Source organism: Micromys minutus (assembly GCF_963924665.1).
Source record: "Micromys minutus genome assembly, chromosome: 2".
In the NCBI taxonomy this organism is placed as follows: Eukaryota; Metazoa; Chordata; class Mammalia; order Rodentia; family Muridae; genus Micromys; species Micromys minutus.
Genome location: NC_137971.1, coordinates 46,353,433 through 46,372,059, shown reverse-complemented (window position 1 = coordinate 46,372,059; position 18,627 = coordinate 46,353,433). Strand labels below are relative to the sequence as shown.

Below are 18,627 nucleotides of genomic sequence, written 5' to 3'. Positions count from 1 at the left end.
CCAAATTAAAATATGTTGGAAAGTTTTAATGAAGATCTGAGAAACATGCAAAGATGTGTCACAATTTATCGTGTGTTGGAATATTCAACATTTTTCTGATATTACTTCTGACCTAAATAGACGCACTGTTAGCTAATATAAACTTCAGAAGCATTTTAGCAAAAAATCACAGACTTATTGCAAAATAAATTTATATAAATATTCTAAAAAAGTGATAGAATCTAAAATTTTGTTAGACTCATGGTATATATGAAGGTTAGTGTAAATTGTCAACATGACAAAATCTAGAGACGCTTGAGACTGGGTCTCTGAACATGCCTTTGGGAGATTATCTTAACCATGTTCATTGATACATAACCCATCTTACTTGTGTGCAGGTGTAAGCACAAGCTCTTGCTTACTGAACCAGGGTCTCTCAATATGGTTAGTGGGAATGAGACAGGCCAGGTTGAAGGGATCTCAGAAAGACTGAGACTGAGAAAGTTTTATTTCAAGCAATCAAATGTTTTATACCATCCTCCTTTTTGTACATAGCAGGCTGTATGGGGGTTTGCAAACCAGACAGGGTGTACAAGATATGCCCTTATTATATAGCAGGGTATATAATGTCTAATATTAAATGTTCAGCCAAGTTCTACATGCTCTGCTGGCTTCTAATGAACTCAGAGACAAACATGTGGCCTGTATGCTTCACTACCTAATGGAGTGCCCTGGCTTCTCAGGAACCGAAAGGCACACAAAGTACCCCAGAAGCCATGGACTCAAACATCAAAAACAACACCTTCATTCATGCCTCTCAAGACAGCTAAAACAGGCCAGCTCCAAGGTTCAATGCAGGCAAGACATCCCCTGGACCAACTTCTGAATTGTATAAAATGAAAGTCTGATGAGCCCTAGCATGCATATCCACATTGATAGCTTCTCACTGTAGAGACAATCTGGCCAGCTGCTTCATGTTCCCGATAAACTGGCTTTTCCACCATGATGGGCTCTAACCTGGAACTCTGCCAAAATAAATCATTTCTCCCTGAAGTTGCCTTTTTTTATCAACGGGGAAAGAAGCTATGATACTACCAGTTTTGAAGATTCAGTGTAGAGACACAGAAATCACAAAGGATTAACATAAGAACAATAAACATGAAACCAAAAGAGAAAATTAAAACTACGTTCATACATGTGTCCAACTGTTTTTCAATGACTTCAGAGAATGTTCAATAACACAGGAGGGTTATTTTAAGTAACTGTTGATTGAGCTTAAACACGGCTGTGGTCTGCATGCTCGTGTCTCTGTAAGAGTCATATATTGGGACGCATTGCCAATATGATAGATAATAACAAGGTCTGGGGGCCCTTTCGAGGTTATTGAGTCAGTCACCTTTTTGGATGTTGTGAATGACTTTGTAGATTAAGCTCCAGAAAGCAAGCTTACTCCTTTTGTCCAGAGAATGCAGAACTAGAGGGTGTATCCAACAGAGAGAAAGCAGACTTCCACAAAACAAGACGCCAATCCCTTGATCATAGACTTTCCAGGCTGGAGAGAAATTCTGGATGTTTATAAGCCTATGGATTGTGATCTTTAGAGGTGGTCTAGACACACTGCGTAACTATCTCCCCAACCCTAACTTGATACCACCGTTGCTCTTTTTCATCTAAGGTATTAGAAGAGATGTTCTGTTTACAGAGTTCCCAGGCACTGCAGGCTCTGGAAAATTCCCTAAGAAAGCACCTCCCTGAGTCCTTAAAGGTAAGATTAGTACATTCTCAGAGTAATCAAAGACTGCACCTTGCAATGGCAGAGGACGGAAGCGGTCAGGACTCACTGAAAACTTACTGACATTGTGGCATGTCTCTCACCTGCATTTATTTCCACAGAACAGAAAGAAGCCTCAGTAAGGTCACTTGCTTAATATTTTAAAGGAGCAGAGTTCTGCTCTCCACTGTCCAAAATATGTCACTGTTTCACTATTCTGGCAAGGATCTATTACAAAGTAGACACTCATGTGCAAGGTTTGAGATTTATTTGCCAGTAGGCGAAAGAACTTTTCTGATTCTTAAGGAACCGACCATTATTTAGTTGAAGTCATGTTAGATATCAGGTAATAAGGATTCTGATCTTATTTAAATTTTGCTTTCATTGTGTCCCTGACATGGCTCTAACAGGGGAAAATTTTAAAGCAATATTTGTATCATCAGATGCTTTTTCATAGCACATATTATTTCAATAAAAAAAGATTCAATGTACAAGAACTTCCAGGTCTCGTTACACATAACACGCAACTTGTTATAGAATTTACTGTAAACAAGGATTTGATCTGTCATATCTTCTCAGATGAGATGAGGTAAAATTGTCTGTAATACAATATACACATGGTGCTGAAGCCACTTTTTGTAAGTTGGCCTGTGGCTCACTCTGTATCCCAGGTGTCCCTTACATTTTCAATCTGATTGCCTCAGCATTCCTATTAGCAGAGATAACAGACCTGCATCTCTAAGCCTGGCTAATTCTATATGAGAATAGAATTATATAAGAAATAAAAAATAATAATAATATATTAGGTGTTAAACAGATATTCACAGCCAGATGATACAGATATAAAAATTACATGATATGAATATTAAAGCAGGAATCATAAAAATGCTTCATGTAGTAATGAGAAAAACACTTGTAATGAATGGAATTCATTTTTGAAATGGCTCATCTTCATAAAATTTATTAGATGCATGAAAGAGAGAAATCTGAAATCCATAAAAAATTCTATAACATTCTACAACAGGGGAGCCCATTGTTTTTTTTATGGATCTTATCATTTTTATATTTTATCTTACTAATGTTTAAAAGATACTGCAACTAGGCACTAGGAACCATTTGAATTATTACTTCTTTTTAACAAAATTTCATGGGAATGATCCTTTCGGGACAGATATGTTACCTTTTACCATCGTTTTGTAATGTACTGACATTCCTACAATGTTAAAATATTTAGGTTTATGGGACTGTCTTCCACATCAATAATGGAAACCCATTCAAGGTCAAGGCTTTGGTGGACAAGTGGCCTGATTTTAATACAGTTGTTATTCGACCGCGGGAACAGGTAAGTTGCAATAAACAACAATAATGCCTGTACCCCTACATTTGTTAGAGTCCTAGAATGTGTGTGACAATGTGGTAGTACAGAACTATGCTAGATGCCTACTCCCATCCTAAGAAACAGAAACAAATTGTCATGATGTCTGAAGGAGAAAACAGAAAAGTCTACAGAAAAATTACAGAATGGTATGATGTGTAGGGACATACACAATGATATAGTAAGGACATACTACAGGTACAGACAGTACAATGTTATCTTCACCCATGATTTTGTTTTGCCTGGTAGCATGGTTCCTCCATCAGCACTGGCTTATTTAAACTGCAAGCAAACTTTATCCCTTTATCATTTCTTTTTTTTTTTTTTTTTTCTTGTTCATTTTTGTTTTGGGTATGTTTTGTATTTATATTACAACTGCTATCCCTTTCCCAGTTTCCCCTCTGGAATCCTCCTTTCTCATTACCCCCTCCTCATCCTTCTATAAGGATGCTCCCCCACCCACCCACTTTCACCCCATTGCCCTGGCATTCCCCTATACTGGAGAAACAAGCCTTCAGAGGACCAAGGGTTTATCCTTCTATTGATGCCAGACAATGTCATCCTCTGCCACAAATGCTTCTGGAGTCATACCCCCCCATGTACACTCAGTGTTTGGTAGTTTAGTCCCTGGGACCTCTGGGGAGGGGGTGTCTGATTGGTTGATAATGTTGTTCTTCCTATGGGGTTGCAATCCCCTTTAGCTCCTTCAGACCTTTCTCTAATTCCTCCATTGGGGTCCCCCTTGCTCAGTCCAATGTTTAGCTGCAAGCATCCTCATCTGTATCAGTAAGGCTTTGGCATAGACTCTCAGGAGACATTCATATCAGTCTTCTGTCAACAAGCACTTCTTGGCCTCAGCAATATTGCCTAGGTTTGGTGGCTGCATATGGGGTGGATCCTCAGGTGGGACAATCTCTGAATGGCCTTTCCTTCAGGCTCTGCACCACAGTTTTCCCTGTATTTCCTTTAGAAAAAAGAAATTCTGGGTTAAAATTTTAAGAGGGGTGGGTGGCCCTATCCCTCAACTGGGAACCTTACCCAACCTCTAGATATGGTTTCTACAGGTTCTCCCTCTCCCTTGTTGGACTTATCAGCTAATCTCATCCTGTTGGATTCCAAGAGTCTCTTGCTTTCCTAGCACCTGGGACTCGCTGTTGGTTAGGAAATTAATAGAAGGTCATACTAACATAAGATCATGTTGAGACACAAAGAATCGCTTGATCTTTTGTTATGAACATTAATATATTTCCTGAGTGCTGGAGAGATGGATCAATGGTTAAGACCACTTGCTGCCCATGTAGAGGACCAGGATTTGGTTCCTAGCCCCTACATGGTGGCTCACAACTGTCAGCAGCTCCAGTTATATGAAATCTGATGCCTTCTTGACCTCTGCAGGCATTGAACACATGCTGTATGCACACATACATACAGGAAAGACTTTCATATTCACAAAATAAAAATAAGTAACTATTTAGAGATAAGGACATTTTCTAAGTTATGTTTGTATATAGTAACAAGTGAGTTTTTAGTTTCAATGGCAACTATTCTTCCAGAGTGAAACATGTTTTCTGTCTTTAAAAATCCCTAGATTTGAAATAATCCAATTGATTCTCACTCTATGACAACTTTTTATTGTAATATTGGTTTCCTACTGAGTTGTTGCACTTCCTTTATATTAATAACCTACAACAAAGTCAGTAAAACAAATTAGAAGAAAGAAAATTGGTTGATGTTACAGGGACTGAATAAAAGCTTATTCTCAATTCCAAGTGGAAAATTTTTGCCAACATGAATGTTGAAGATGACTTAAATATTTTATAAGAACAGGAAAATCAATAGTTTGATCTACAGTATAATTACAGTATACAATATTTTATTTAATATTTCATTAAAATTAGAGGAAAAAAGCATTCAGATTATATATTAATGGAGGTACTATTTCGTGATATGCTTCTTCATATTTAAGTAGTGCTATTTTGGGTTTATAAACTTGTTCCACACATATATGTATACATGTATATGCATATATGCTCATTTATTTGCTTTATATTGTTGCCATTTTCTCAATAGTAATAAGCCATTTGGATCTAGCTGATTAGCTTTATTTTTGACTATTTGGGTTTTTTTTTCATTAATTTATTTGTTCACTTTATATCCTGATCACAGCCTCCACCTCTCTCTCTTCCATCACACGGTCCCTACCCTCACTACTACTTCCCTTCATCTCTGGGAAGGCAGAGGTCTCCCCCCACCCCAGGTACCAATCCACTCTGGTACTTCATGGTACATTCTCTCCCACTGAGGCCATATAAAGAAGGCCAGTTAGGGGAACAAGATCCATGGGCAGGCAAAAGAGTCAGGGTAAGTACCAGCTCCAGTTGTTAGGGAACTTGCATGAAGACCAAGCTGCACATCTGCTACATATGTGCAGAGGCAGGGCCAGGTCCAGCCCTGGTATGCTCCCTATTTGGTGGTTCAGTCTCTGGGAGCCTAGCAAGGGTTCAGGTTAGTTGATTCTATTGGTCTTTTGAAGTCTCATTGTTTCCCAGTTCCCCCATCCTTTCCCCAAGTATTCTAAGAGACTTTACAAACTCAGTCTAATGTTTGGCTAGCTGCTCCTCTCAGAGGACAGTTATACTAGGCTCCTGTCGGTGAACACAGGCTGACAGATACAAACACAGCTTGAGGCTCCAAGTTGAAGGAGGAAGGTAAGTGTACAATGTGTCCCTATTCATCCTCCAAGGACAGTTCAGCAAGTTCCCTATTAAACTGGCAGAAGTTGCCACTGTACTCATTTATGTCTGTCTCACAGAGGCACTTTCATATCCAGGGCAGCAGTTATAAATATAACTGTCAACAGTGTCTTCACATGTTGTGTCATTGTGACAAGGCTTTGACCAACAATGACGCATCAAAGTATCATAGTGTGTCCCTGTGAATCCAGCGTCTATTTAGTCACATAAGTACTTGTCTCCTCTATCCACACAAAGACCTCCATGGAGACATGGCTACTGGAACATTCATCAGAGTTGAGTTCACAGTGGTCTCCAAGAAAAACAGGTGCATAGTCAGAAAAGTAAGCCCCAAGAGTATCATAACCAGCGGCTCAATGTAGACACAGCTGGAATCCATTAATCAACTTCCAACTCACAGTTTACCAGAATACTCCAGAGGACAGACATATGTATCTCTTCCTATCTCATTGAGACATAAAGACTCATTCATTCAGGGACCAAAAACACATTCATCTGTTTCCAAGTCACAATGCCTGCCTTGGTATCTAGACACACTGGAGCAGGAGTAGCCGTTGACTTCATCCTAGCACACCTTGTAGTAGGGGCTAGAAACACATTCATTGTGGTCTGTCTCACAGACTGGTTCTCTATTTGTAGATGGAAATGCTGAATCTGTGTTGAGTATATATTTGAATGCCAGAGCATTTATAGCCCAGAGCAAGTACACGTTTTCCTAAGTGTTTTGCTTTCAATTTGTTACTTTGACTCTTTACGTGAATTTTATAACACTCTGGTTCTCTTGATTTGTGGGTAAACTCTTTAGAGTGCTTATTTTAAAGAAAATTTGGAATTGAATGAGGGTTTTTTCATCTTGACTTTGCATTGTAAATAATTAAAACCCACAGGAACTATTACTTTTATTATTTTTAAATAACACAATGTGACCAAATACTGGTATAACAAACATATTTACCATAAACATTCTGGTTGATTCTTCTCTAACACAGGACATGACAGATGACCTTGACCACTACAACAATACTTATCTAATTTATTCTAAGGATCCCAAACACTGTCAGGAATTCCTTGGTTCTTCAGAAGTCATTAACTGGAAACAACATTTGCAGATTCAAAGTAAGAAAATGGGTGTATGTGGGATGCTGTTACCTCCTGTGTATACATAATGGAAATAACTTCCTTCTGAACAAGCATCTTAACACCCCACACACATTTTTTGCAAGCCACAGACACTGAGCAGGCTGTTGTCTGTTTGGCTCAGCAACTACCCTCTCCAAAAGGAACCCTGGAATTACAGTGTGTAACATTTACAAAGAAAATTTAACACAATCCCTTACCATCTTAGGGCTTATTGTTTAGATTGCCTATATTTAATTAAAGAACATAAATAAGGGGGCAATGCATCCCACCACTTAATATTTGTTTTATTACATTGTCACATTGTCAAAAGAATTTTTTTTGTTAATAATATTATGGCTTCTTCAGGTGTATAATCTAAGATTGAAACCTGGCTGAGCCAGTTTTTAGCTGTGTGGTAAAGGGTAAGTCACTTCTGCTATGAAGATTTAAAAATAATGGGAAAAATGGTTATAATATTATTTCAAACATGAAGCCCTTAAGTACTAAATAAGACATTTAAAGAAAACAACTTATGAATACCCTACCTAGTTTTATAGAATTTCAAATACTCTCAGTATCAATTCAAAATAGCAATCATTTTCCCTTACAGCTGTGTGGGTAGGAAATGTGGATCTAGTTCAGCTCTCCAGCTCTGCTGGTCTCATCAGAGTTCCCACATGTGGGTTGTCTGTGGCAATAGGCTCACCATGATCCCAAGTCTGGCATTTTATACTAGCACTGTGTCAACTCTTAACTGCAAGGGCAGAGGGAAGTGGATTGGGTGACATATAAATGTCACAGGATCAGGAACAGAATGTAAAAGTTAAACCTAGTGTGCTCTTTGACACATATTTACTAAATCACATTATTTTCTCTGAGCCTAAGAAAGTTTTACAAGTGAACAAAAGCCAATTCTGGGTGAAGGGAGTCGCATTAGTGCAAGAAAAAAGAATTAAGAAACTTATAGTAACAACATAATGGGTTGAGTACATAGAAATCATCCATTCAGTTCCGGTTACTATTCCTCTAATTCATCTTCTTTGGTAGCTGTAACTGTATGTATATGTGGACAAGCTTTGCGATACCATCCAAAACTTAAATTAAAAAAGACAGAGCATAGATTTAATTGTCATAATATAAAAACAGGTCATGATTTAACACAAGACTTGATTCTATGTTAATAATATTCCCTTTAATTTCACTGAATAGCTTCCCCAAATATTAACATGTATAACTGCATATCATTTTCTTCCTTATTTTCCCCATCAAGGTTCACAGTCAGACCTGGGCAAAGTAATAGAAAATCTTGGAGCCATTAACTTAAGCAAGGTCGAGCATAAGCAGTGCATTCTTTACATGATATCTCAAACAGCAAAGAAACTGGTTCCTCCCTTGTTGAATGCAAAGAACTTAGTCAGCAGTGACAAGCCCAAGCCGTTGTAAGTATGAACAAAGCTGTTCTGAACCGTTCACTCTCTTACTATTGACATGCCTCTTCTGTTAAAATTTCAAAGTAATCATGAAAGGATCACCCTAAAACACACGAGTTAAAGTCAGGTCACATGCAATCTATTATTATTCTGTAGCCTAAAAGGTAAAAATCAAGATGTAGCAAAGCTGTGTCACACTGGAATTCACAGCATTGAGTCACTTCTGACCAGGTCCAACACCTAATGACATCCTAGGAGTACCTTGGCTTTAATTCATTGCTTCACTCCCTAAGAACACTTTTTACACAACCTTCTTTCTCATTCATGTCTTTTCCTCTTTTGTTTATTGTAGGGGCAATTATGAATAGATTTGTGACCCCACAAAATAATTGTAATGACCATATACTGAAATCCTAAACATACCTTTAAATGTCCCTTTTCTAAACCTGATTATCTACATAAAGAGCTAGTGATGTGGTACAGCAGCTAAAGGTGCTTGCTGACAAGTCTGGTTACCTGAATTCAATCTCTGGGAGCTACATGATTAAGAACAGAACCAACTCCCAAAAGTTATCCTCTGATCTTCCCGTGGGAGCATATAACACCCATAGAAATGAATAAATAACTACAATTTAAATTTTTAGTCGCCTGTGTAAGTTGACTGTGGGTTGCTGGCTAAGCTGCCACGCCTTTGCTACCTTTGCTAGCTCTAGTCCTAGTAAGTATCCAGTCCTGCAGAGTTACTGTGAGGTACTTCACAGTGAGACTTCAATAAGTACCTTGTCCCTCTTATGCTTACCAGAGTTCAGTGCCTCTTGCCACACTTACAGATAGTTCTGGACTCCTTAGCCCTTTAAGAGGAGATTTACATCTACCTCTCAGACCTGGCTTTTTCTCTTGTTTCTTCCTTTCAAAATGTCTACCCTGTATAAAAATATGATAAGGTCATTTATTAAACATTACCTATCTCTTAGGTATGAGTCTAAAATCAGAAGTTTAGTCATTCTACCAAAAAAAAAAAAAAAGTGTTCTAAGGGAAGTAGTCTAAAGAGGAAGAGGTTGAGACCGAGAAAGGCTAAATTAATAGCAACAAAAAGTGTTGCCATTTCAATATTATTTCCCTTGTAAAATAGGAAAAAGAAGATACACATTAGAATTTGACAAATTGGTTGATGTCAGGTTACTTTAAGTTAATTATTTTAATAGGTAAGAATTAACGCAGAAGGAACCTCATTCATTTTCTTTCTCTCTTGCTTTTGCTCACTCACTTACTCTCTTACTCTCTCCTTTTTCTCAGAAAAAAAGCAATTAATCTAATGTTGGTTTGGTGATCTGGGGCATCTTTGTGAATGATTTCATGTTATTACTAGTGTTGAAGCTAAATGCAGAAGCTAATGTACAACAATGTTAGGCCATAGCCCCTCTCTGTTTAAAATATCCCTCTCCTAAGCAGATCACTCTTTATACTAATCATTTGCTTTGCTACCCAGATCTGCTCACAAGTTACCGCCTCAGAGTCCTGGGTAAAGCATCTCAATGAAAGTCACCTCACAAGGGCCTAACTTTGTTTTACTCATAGCACTTTTGGGTATTTGAAACTAGTTAATTTATTCTACAGGTTCAATATTTGATTTATTGTCTAAGAAGAATGCAAACCTTGCAAGAGCTAGGATCCTCAGTACCTGGCACACAGTAGGTTTTAGACAAATATGTGTCCCTTTAATTCTCAGTTCACTGAAAATAAGACATCTGAGTGTAAGACAACTCAATTTCAGTAAAAAGACTTTGAACACATTTCACATTGTCCTGTTTATGTTTAACGTAATGCTTAGAAGAAGTGAAGGCTACCAATGGTGATCAAGGATGCTCAGGCACATGACCCTCTGTGAACCTGGAAAACCTGTTCTTTTTGTAATCTACATTGTTACCTGGTCAGCACCTCTATCTAGAACCTGTCAGAAAGTTTGTTCTGCTGTGAAGTAGGAGAGTAGTATATTCTCTTGACAGAAAGAATCTAAGGATGGGATGGCTTACTCAGCACATGGATGGTGGAACTTGTGACTAGAATTGAAATAGACTGTCTTGTTCAACTTCCAGAGCTCCAGGATGACTCCTGAAGAATCTTTGCACCATTGCAGGTGTCTTCAAACATCAGGAATTACTGACTAGGGCCATCTTGGTTCCACATTGCTGCCCTTTTTGTTCTTGACTTTTTGCTCATCACAATGTCTCAGGAGAACCAGATACCAAATTTTATTATTCTGAACTTTGGCTTTTCTGCTTGCTTTCTGCATTTTAAGAAACTTGCTTATTTTTATTTTTTCTTTTACATAAAATAAGACTAAACATATGAAACTCAAGAAAAACAAAGACCAAAAATGAAAACTTCAGTCCTTCTTAGAAAAAAATAAATGTGTAGCAACTTCTCAAAGTGTGGTACACCTGGACCTTAAACTATTAATAATCCAAGAGCTAACCTTGTGCCAATTTTTGGTATTCAAAGATTATTATGTTTAATCTATACTCACCAAGGAAACTGTTTCATGTTACATTCTGTCCTACATGTATGTTGTGCTCATGGTAATTAGTGGGATTTCAATGCATGCTATGAAACCTCTAAAAGAATTAAGTGCTGACAAAAAATATACAATAGTGCTATGCTAAAATGCCTTTAAAAATCTGTATATGTATCCCTCTTTTTTTAAAATAAAGTTGAAAGAGAGAAAAAAAAGAAAAAAGAAGACTGAGCACTTGTAAACTCTCTCACTAGAAAAGCAATGGTCACAGACAAATAAGAACTGGAAATATTGCTGGGAGAAGGTTTACTGCCTGCTAGGCACTGAATCTGAGCCCCTACCACACTGGCTCATTAGTCTACAGCGAAATTTGCTTATTACTCTTGATCACTAGATGAGGAAATTCAAAAATTGAACAGTGATTAATCAGCAATATCTCTCTCTCTCTCTCTCTCTCTCTCTCTCTCTCTCTCTCTCTCTCTCTCTCTCTCTCTCTCTCTCTCACACACACACACACACACACTACACACTACACACTGCACACTACACACTACACACTATTGATGGGAACTCAGGCAGAGTACAATATCTTAGATTTTCTACCTTTTGCCCCATGGGACAATTTAGAGGGAAATAAATAAAATTATTCATAGCCCATATAACTAAAGACTGTTTTTTTTTTCCTCTTGTTCTCAATAGTAACCATCAGTTATTCAAATTTGCCTCTCTGGATGTTACACATGCTGCATTGGTGAATAGCATCTGGTATTTTGGTGGCAATGAGAAAAGCAAGAAGTTCATTGAGCGCTGTATCATTAACTTCCCCAGCTTCTGTATTATGGGGCCTGAGGGAACCCCTGTATCATGGAGCCTGATGGATCACACTGGAGAACTGAGAATGGGAGGCACCATGCCTAAGTACCGGCACCAGAGTCTCATTTACCATGTTGCTTCCCACCAGATTCAGACACTAGAAAAGCTCGGCTTTCCCATGTATGCACATGTGGATAAGGCTAACTTCACCATTCAGAGAATGGCTGCTATGCTGAGGCATGTCCTCATGCCCTGCACCTGGAACCAGTGGAACTGTGTACCTCTACAAAGCTAGAAAAAAAGTGAGCAGGGGGCTGCACTTAGAGGTGGAGAAAGGGCTGAGTGAACACAGAGAAAGGAACTATCATTAGGGTGGTGTGTGTCTCTAGAGAGCAGGGGTGCATCACACTGACCTGCACACACTTTTTCTTCACCCTCACATTGCTCATACTCTTAATTCCATTTTTCAGCATGCAAAAGGCCACCTTGTCTCAATTTTGTTACAGCCCCCACATTCTCAGGATTCCTCTAACAAATTCAGCCAAATTGTACTCTTTTCTATTTGTTTTGTTGGCTCATTGATCCATACCCAATAGTCGGTAGGTTTGTTTCGTGACCTGACCCACACACCCCTGCACATAGGCATAACTACTCTAGCTTACTATAGTGTTGCTTTTATGGGTGGGAGAAGTAACCCATTATCTAAAGAGGTGTATTCAAAAAATCATTTGTTCTTACATCATTACTATGCATGCAAACACAGATGTGGAATATGTGTGGTGCAGCTGTAAGAATTATTAGGAAAGGGATGAGGACTGAGCAAGTAAATGTGTTTGCAGCCAAGACTGGTTACCTAAATTTGATTCCTGGGACCCACATTGTAAAAGGAGTGAATCATCTCCATCAACTTGTCCTCTTACCTCCACAGGTGTGGAGTACATGTGCACACACAAATAAATAAATGTAATATTTAAAATGTTAAAAAACTAACTTGGTGATATCTGGATTTGTGGATTTTTTTTTTTCAAAGAATGTTCATTATCACTTTCCATGCCCAGAAGAAAGATTAGCATTGTTCTACAGGCTGAGTGAGATTCATTACTTCAGTCTAATGTTTATACTTAATAAATCCTTTCTTTATTTATGGAAGCTTAAGCTCTAGAAGGCAAAGAACAGTAGGAATAAGAAAAAATAACAGCATTAAAAACAGAAAAAAATGAATGTCTAATATGTAGGAGAAAGGAACAAGTAGGGATGAGGAAGAGAGGATGGAAAGCAGAATGGGGTACTGAAGAGAGGAGAAGGCAAGAAAGTAGATGGGAGGGTAGGAGAGGTGAGGGGAGAGCAATACCTTAGGTTGTAAAGAGAACATATCTTCAATAGAGAGGATAAATACTGTGGTCACATTTGTAGTTAACTGAGTTCAGCAGAAGGTGATCAGATTTGAAAAGGATGAAACTAATATAAGAGAAAGTGGGGAAGAACTTAGTACACATAGGCACAGGGAAAAATAACCTGAACAGAACACCAATGGCTTATGCTCTAAGATCAAGACTCAACGAATGGAACCTCATGAAACTGCAAAGCTTCTGTAAGGCAAAGAACATTGTCAATAGGACAAAATAGTAACCAACAGATTGGAAAAAGATCTTTGCCAAGCCTACATGAGATAGAGGCCTAATATCCAATATACACAAAGAACTCAAGAAGTTATACTCCAGAGAACCAAATAATCCTATTAAAAATAGGGTACAGAGCTAAATAAAAAAATTCTCAACTGTGGAATATCAAATGGCTGAGAAGCACCTGAAGAAATATTCAACATTTCTAGTCATCGGGAAATACAAATCAAAACAATCCTGAGATTCCACCTTACACCAATTAGAATAGCTAAGAACAAAGCTCAGGTGACAGAAGATGCTGGTGAGGATGTAGAAAAACAGAAACAATCCCTCATTGTTGGTAAGATTGCAAGTTGGTACAACCACTGTGGAAGTCAGTCTGGTGGCTCCTCAGAAAACTGGGCATAATACTACCTGAAGACCCAGCTATTCCACTCCTGGGCATATACACAAAAGATGATCAAACATATAAAAAGGACACATGCTCCACCATGTTTATAGTGGCCTTATATATAATAGCCTGAAGATGTGAAGAACCCATATGTTTTTCAACAGAAGAATGGATACAGAAATTGTGGTATATATGCACAATGGAGTCATAAACAGCTATTAAAGACAATGACTTCATGAAATTCTTAGGAAAATAAGTAAAACTAGCAAATATAGGCCTGGTAAGACTGTGCTGTGAGTAGCCAGGGCACAGAGAGGTCTGGGACAAGCAAGCAGAAAGCGAGTCTCCCTCCCCCCTGATTGGTTCAGAGGAGAAGGAACACTACTGTAGAGACTCGGTTTCCAACCGGAGAGCCCATGCATGTGGACCAAACGCTCAGGTAATCTGCCACGGGGAACAGCAGAGATCCAGGGACACAGGCCAGGTATACAGGAGAGACAGAAACCAATCACTGACAACAAGACCCCCTATAATGACAGGAAACAAGATGGCAAGAGAAAAGTGAGAGAACTTACCCAATGAAAACCAAGACAGCCTGACAAAACCAGAACCCAGCTCTCTCATCACAGCAAACAGCAAAATGACAAACACTCCAGAAAAAGATGTCTCAGACCCGAAATCATACCTCAAGATGATGATAGAGATCCTTAAACAAAAATGGGAGGAAAGGCATAAAGAAATAGAAGCTTTAAAAGAGGAAACAAGAAAAACACTCAAAGAAATCAAAGAATAGAGGAAAATAGAACCAAAGAGATGAAAGAATTGAACAGGAATTTAAAATGGAAATGGACACAATAGAGAAAACACTAAAAGAGACAACCCTGGAGGTAGAAATCCTAAAAAAGAAATCAGTAGTCATAGATAAAAGCATCTCCAACAGACTACAACAGATGGAAGAGAGAGTCTCGGGAGCTGAAGACAATATGGAAAACATAGAAAAAACAGTCAGAGAAGATGCAAAAGCCGAAAAGCACTTAACCCAAAATATCCAGGAGATCCGGGATACTATGAGAAGACCAAAACTAAGAATAATAGGAATACAAGAGGGCGAAGAACAATAACTAAGACACACAGTAAATATCTTCAACAAAATTGTAGAAGTAAACTTCCCTACCCTTAAGAATGACATGACCATGAGCATAAAAGAAACCTACAGAACTCCAAATACAGTGGACCAGGAAAGAAATTCCTCCTGACAAATAATAGTCAAAAAACCAAGTGACCAAAGCAAAGAAAGAATACTAAAAGCAGTAAGGAAAAAGGGTCATGTAACATAGAAAGGCAGACCAATCAGGATCACACCCAACTTCTCAACACAGACTATGAAAGATAGAAGATCCTGGACAGACATCATGCAGAACCTAAGAAAGCACGAGTGTTAACCCAAGCTACTATAGCGAGCAAAACTCTCAATCAAAATAGATGGAGAGACCAAGATATTCCAGGACAAAACTAAATTTACATAATATCTAACCAGAAACCCACCACTACAAGGAATTATCGGTGAAAATCCCAATACAAGGAGGGAAACTACATCCTAGAAAAAACAAGAAAATACCTAAGAAAGAAAACCAAACGAAGAAAGACACACAAGAACAATTCTACCACTCAAATCAAAAATAGCAGGAAACAGCAACCACTATTCCTTAATATTTGTTAACATAAATGGACCCAATTCGCAAATAAAAAGACATAGGCTATCAGACTGGATACATAAACAAAATCCAGCACTTTTCTGCATACAGGAAATTCATCTCAGAGACAAAGACAGACAATATCGCAGAGTAAAAGGTTGGGAAAAAACCTTCCAAGCAAATGGCCCCAAGAAGCAAGCTTGGAGTGACCATTCTAATATGGAAGAAAGTAGGTTTTCAACTAAAAGTTATCAAAAAAGGTAAGGAAGGACACTTTTTACTCATTACAGGAAAAATTTGTTAGGAGGAACTCTCAATCCTTAACATATATGCTCCAAACGCAAGAGCACCCATATTCATAAAAAAAACCCTACTAAAACTCAAAAAATACATTGTACCCCACACAATGAAAATAGGACAACTCAACACCCCACTTTCATCAATGGACAGAATATGGAAACAGAACTGAACAAGGACACAGTAAAACTAGCAGAGGTTATGAACCAATTGAAAATAATAGACATCTACAGAACATTTCATCCGAAAACAAAAGAATACACATTCTTCTCAGCACCTCAGGGAACTTTCTCCAAAACTGATTATATAATCAGCACAATAAAAGCCTCAATAGATATAAGAAGATTGAAATACTCCCTTGCATCCTATTAGATCACCATGGTCTAAGGCGGGTCTTTAATAACAATAAAGACAACAACAAGCCCATATACACATGGAAACTAAACAATGCTCTATTAAATGATAGCATGGTCAAAGAAGAAATAAAGAAAGAAATTAAGGATTTCCTAGAATTTGATGAAAATGAAAACACAACATACCCAAACCTATAGGATGCAATGAAAGCAGCGCTGACAGGAAAACTCTTAGCTCTGAGTGCTTCCAAAAAGAAACTGGAGAGAGCATACACTAGCAACATGACAGCACAGTTGAAATATCAAGAACAAAAGGAAGCAGATACACCTAAGAGGAATAGATAGCAAGAAATAATCAAACTCAGAGCAGAAATTGACCAAATAGAAATAAAAAGAACCATTGAAAGAATCAAAAAAACCAATAGATGGTTCTTTGAAAAAATTAACAAGATTGATAAATCCTTAGCCAGACTAACTAGGGAAAAGAGAGAATATCCAAATTAACAAAATCAGAAAAGAAAGTGGAGACATAACAACTGAAACTGAGGAAATTCAAGAAATCATCAGATTGTACTACAAAACCTATACTTAACAAAACTGGAAATCTGGAGGAAATGGATGAATTCCTAGACAGAATCCAGACACTAAAGTAAAAACATGATCAGATAAACCATCTAAATAATCCCATAACACCTAAAGAAATTGAAGCAGTCATCAAAAGCCTCCCAACCAAAAAAAGCCCAGGTCGAGATGGGTTCAGGGTATGATTCTATCAGACATTTTTACCGACCTAGTACCAATACTCTCCAAACTATTCCACTAAACAGAGTCAGATGGAACACTACCTAATGCATTTTTCCAGGCCACAATAACCCTCGTTCCTAAACTGCACAAAGACCTTACAAGAATAGAGAACTTCATACCAATCTGACTTATGAACATTGATGCAAAAATACTCAACAAAATCTTTGCAAACAGAATCCAAGAACACATCAAAGGATCATGCACCATGACTAAGTAGGCTTCATCCATGTAATGCATGGATGATTTAATATGTAGAAATCCATCACCGTAATCCACCATATAAACAAACTCAAAGTAAAAAAAAAAAAAAAACATGATCATCTCACTAAATGCTGAGAAAGCATTTAACAAAATTCAACACCCCTTCATGTTAATAGTCTTGGAAAGAACAGGAATCTAAGGCCCATACCTAAAAATAATAAAAGCAATATGTAACAAACCAATATCAAACATTAACCTTAATGATGAGAAATTTGAAGCAATCCCACTAAAATCAGGGACTCGACAAGGCTGCCCACTCTCCCCCTACCTATTCAACATAGTACTGGAAGTCCTGGTTGGAGCAATTAGACAGCAAAATGAAATCAAAGGGATACAAATTGAAAAGGAAGAAGTTAAAACATCACTATTTGCAGATGACATGATAGTGCATGTAAGTGACTGCAAAAATTCCACCAGAGAACTCCTACAGCTGATAAACAAGTTCAGCAAAGTGACTGGATATAAAATTAACTCAAACAAATCTGTAGCCTTCCTCTACTCAAAGGACAAATATGGGGAGAAAGAAATTAGAAAAAAGATACCCTTCACAATAGCCACAAACAATATGACATAACTTGGTGTGACTCTAACTAAGCAACTAAAGGACCTGTATGACAAGAACTTTAAAACTCTGAAGAAGAAAATCGAGGAAGATCTCATAAAATGGAAAGATCTCCCATGCTCATGGATTGGAAGGATCAACATTGTAAAAATTGACATATTACCAAATGCAATCTACACATTCAATGCAATCCTCATCAAAATTCCAACCCAGTTCTTTATAGAGTTTAAAGAGCAATGTGCAATTTCATCTGGAAGAACAAAAGACCTAGAATAGCGAAATCCATCCTGAATAACAAGAAAATATCTGTGGGAATCACCATCCCTGACCTCAAGCTATATTTCAAGACAATTGTGCTAAAAACTGCATGGTACTGGTACAGAAATAGGCACATGGATCAATGGAATAGAATAGAGTATCTAGAAATGAACCCTCACATATATGGTCACTTGATTTTTGGCAAAGAAGCTGTAAATATTCAATGGAAAAAGGACAGCCTCTTTAAAAAATGGTGTTGGTTCAATGGCACTTAGCATGCAAAAAAATGAAAATAGACCCTTTCTTATCTCCTTGTACAAAGCTCAAGTGTAAGTGGATCAAAGATCTCCACATTAAACTGGATACACTGAAACTATTAGATGAGAAAGTAAGGAAAACCTTAGAACACATAGGCACAGGAGAAAATTTCCTGAACAGAACACCAATGGCTCCTGCTCTAAGGTCAAATATCAACAAATGGGACTTAATGAGATTGCAAAGTTTCTGTAAGGCTAAGGACACTGTCAAGAAAACAAAAAGGCAGCCAACAGATTGGGAAAAGATCTTTACCAACCCCATATCTGATAGAGGCCTAATATCAAAGGTATACAAAGAACTCTAGAAGTTAG

General features: G+C 37.9%; 1 protein-coding gene across 1 annotated transcript; it reads left to right on the top strand.

Annotated features, from left to right (window-relative positions):
* Positions 1-1,666: 1,666 nt before the first annotated feature.
* Positions 1,667-12,051, top strand: LOC308417551 (glycine N-acyltransferase-like protein Keg1; the record flags this gene model as incomplete). The annotated part of the gene is made up of 5 exons (XM_080912926.1): positions 1,667-1,744; positions 2,985-3,092; positions 6,868-6,994; positions 8,268-8,436; positions 11,643-12,051. 5 exons carry the CDS (start codon positions 1,667-1,669, stop codon positions 12,049-12,051), a joined length of 891 nt encoding a protein of 296 aa, XP_080769052.1.
* Between the last annotated feature and the right edge of the window lie 6,576 nt (positions 12,052-18,627).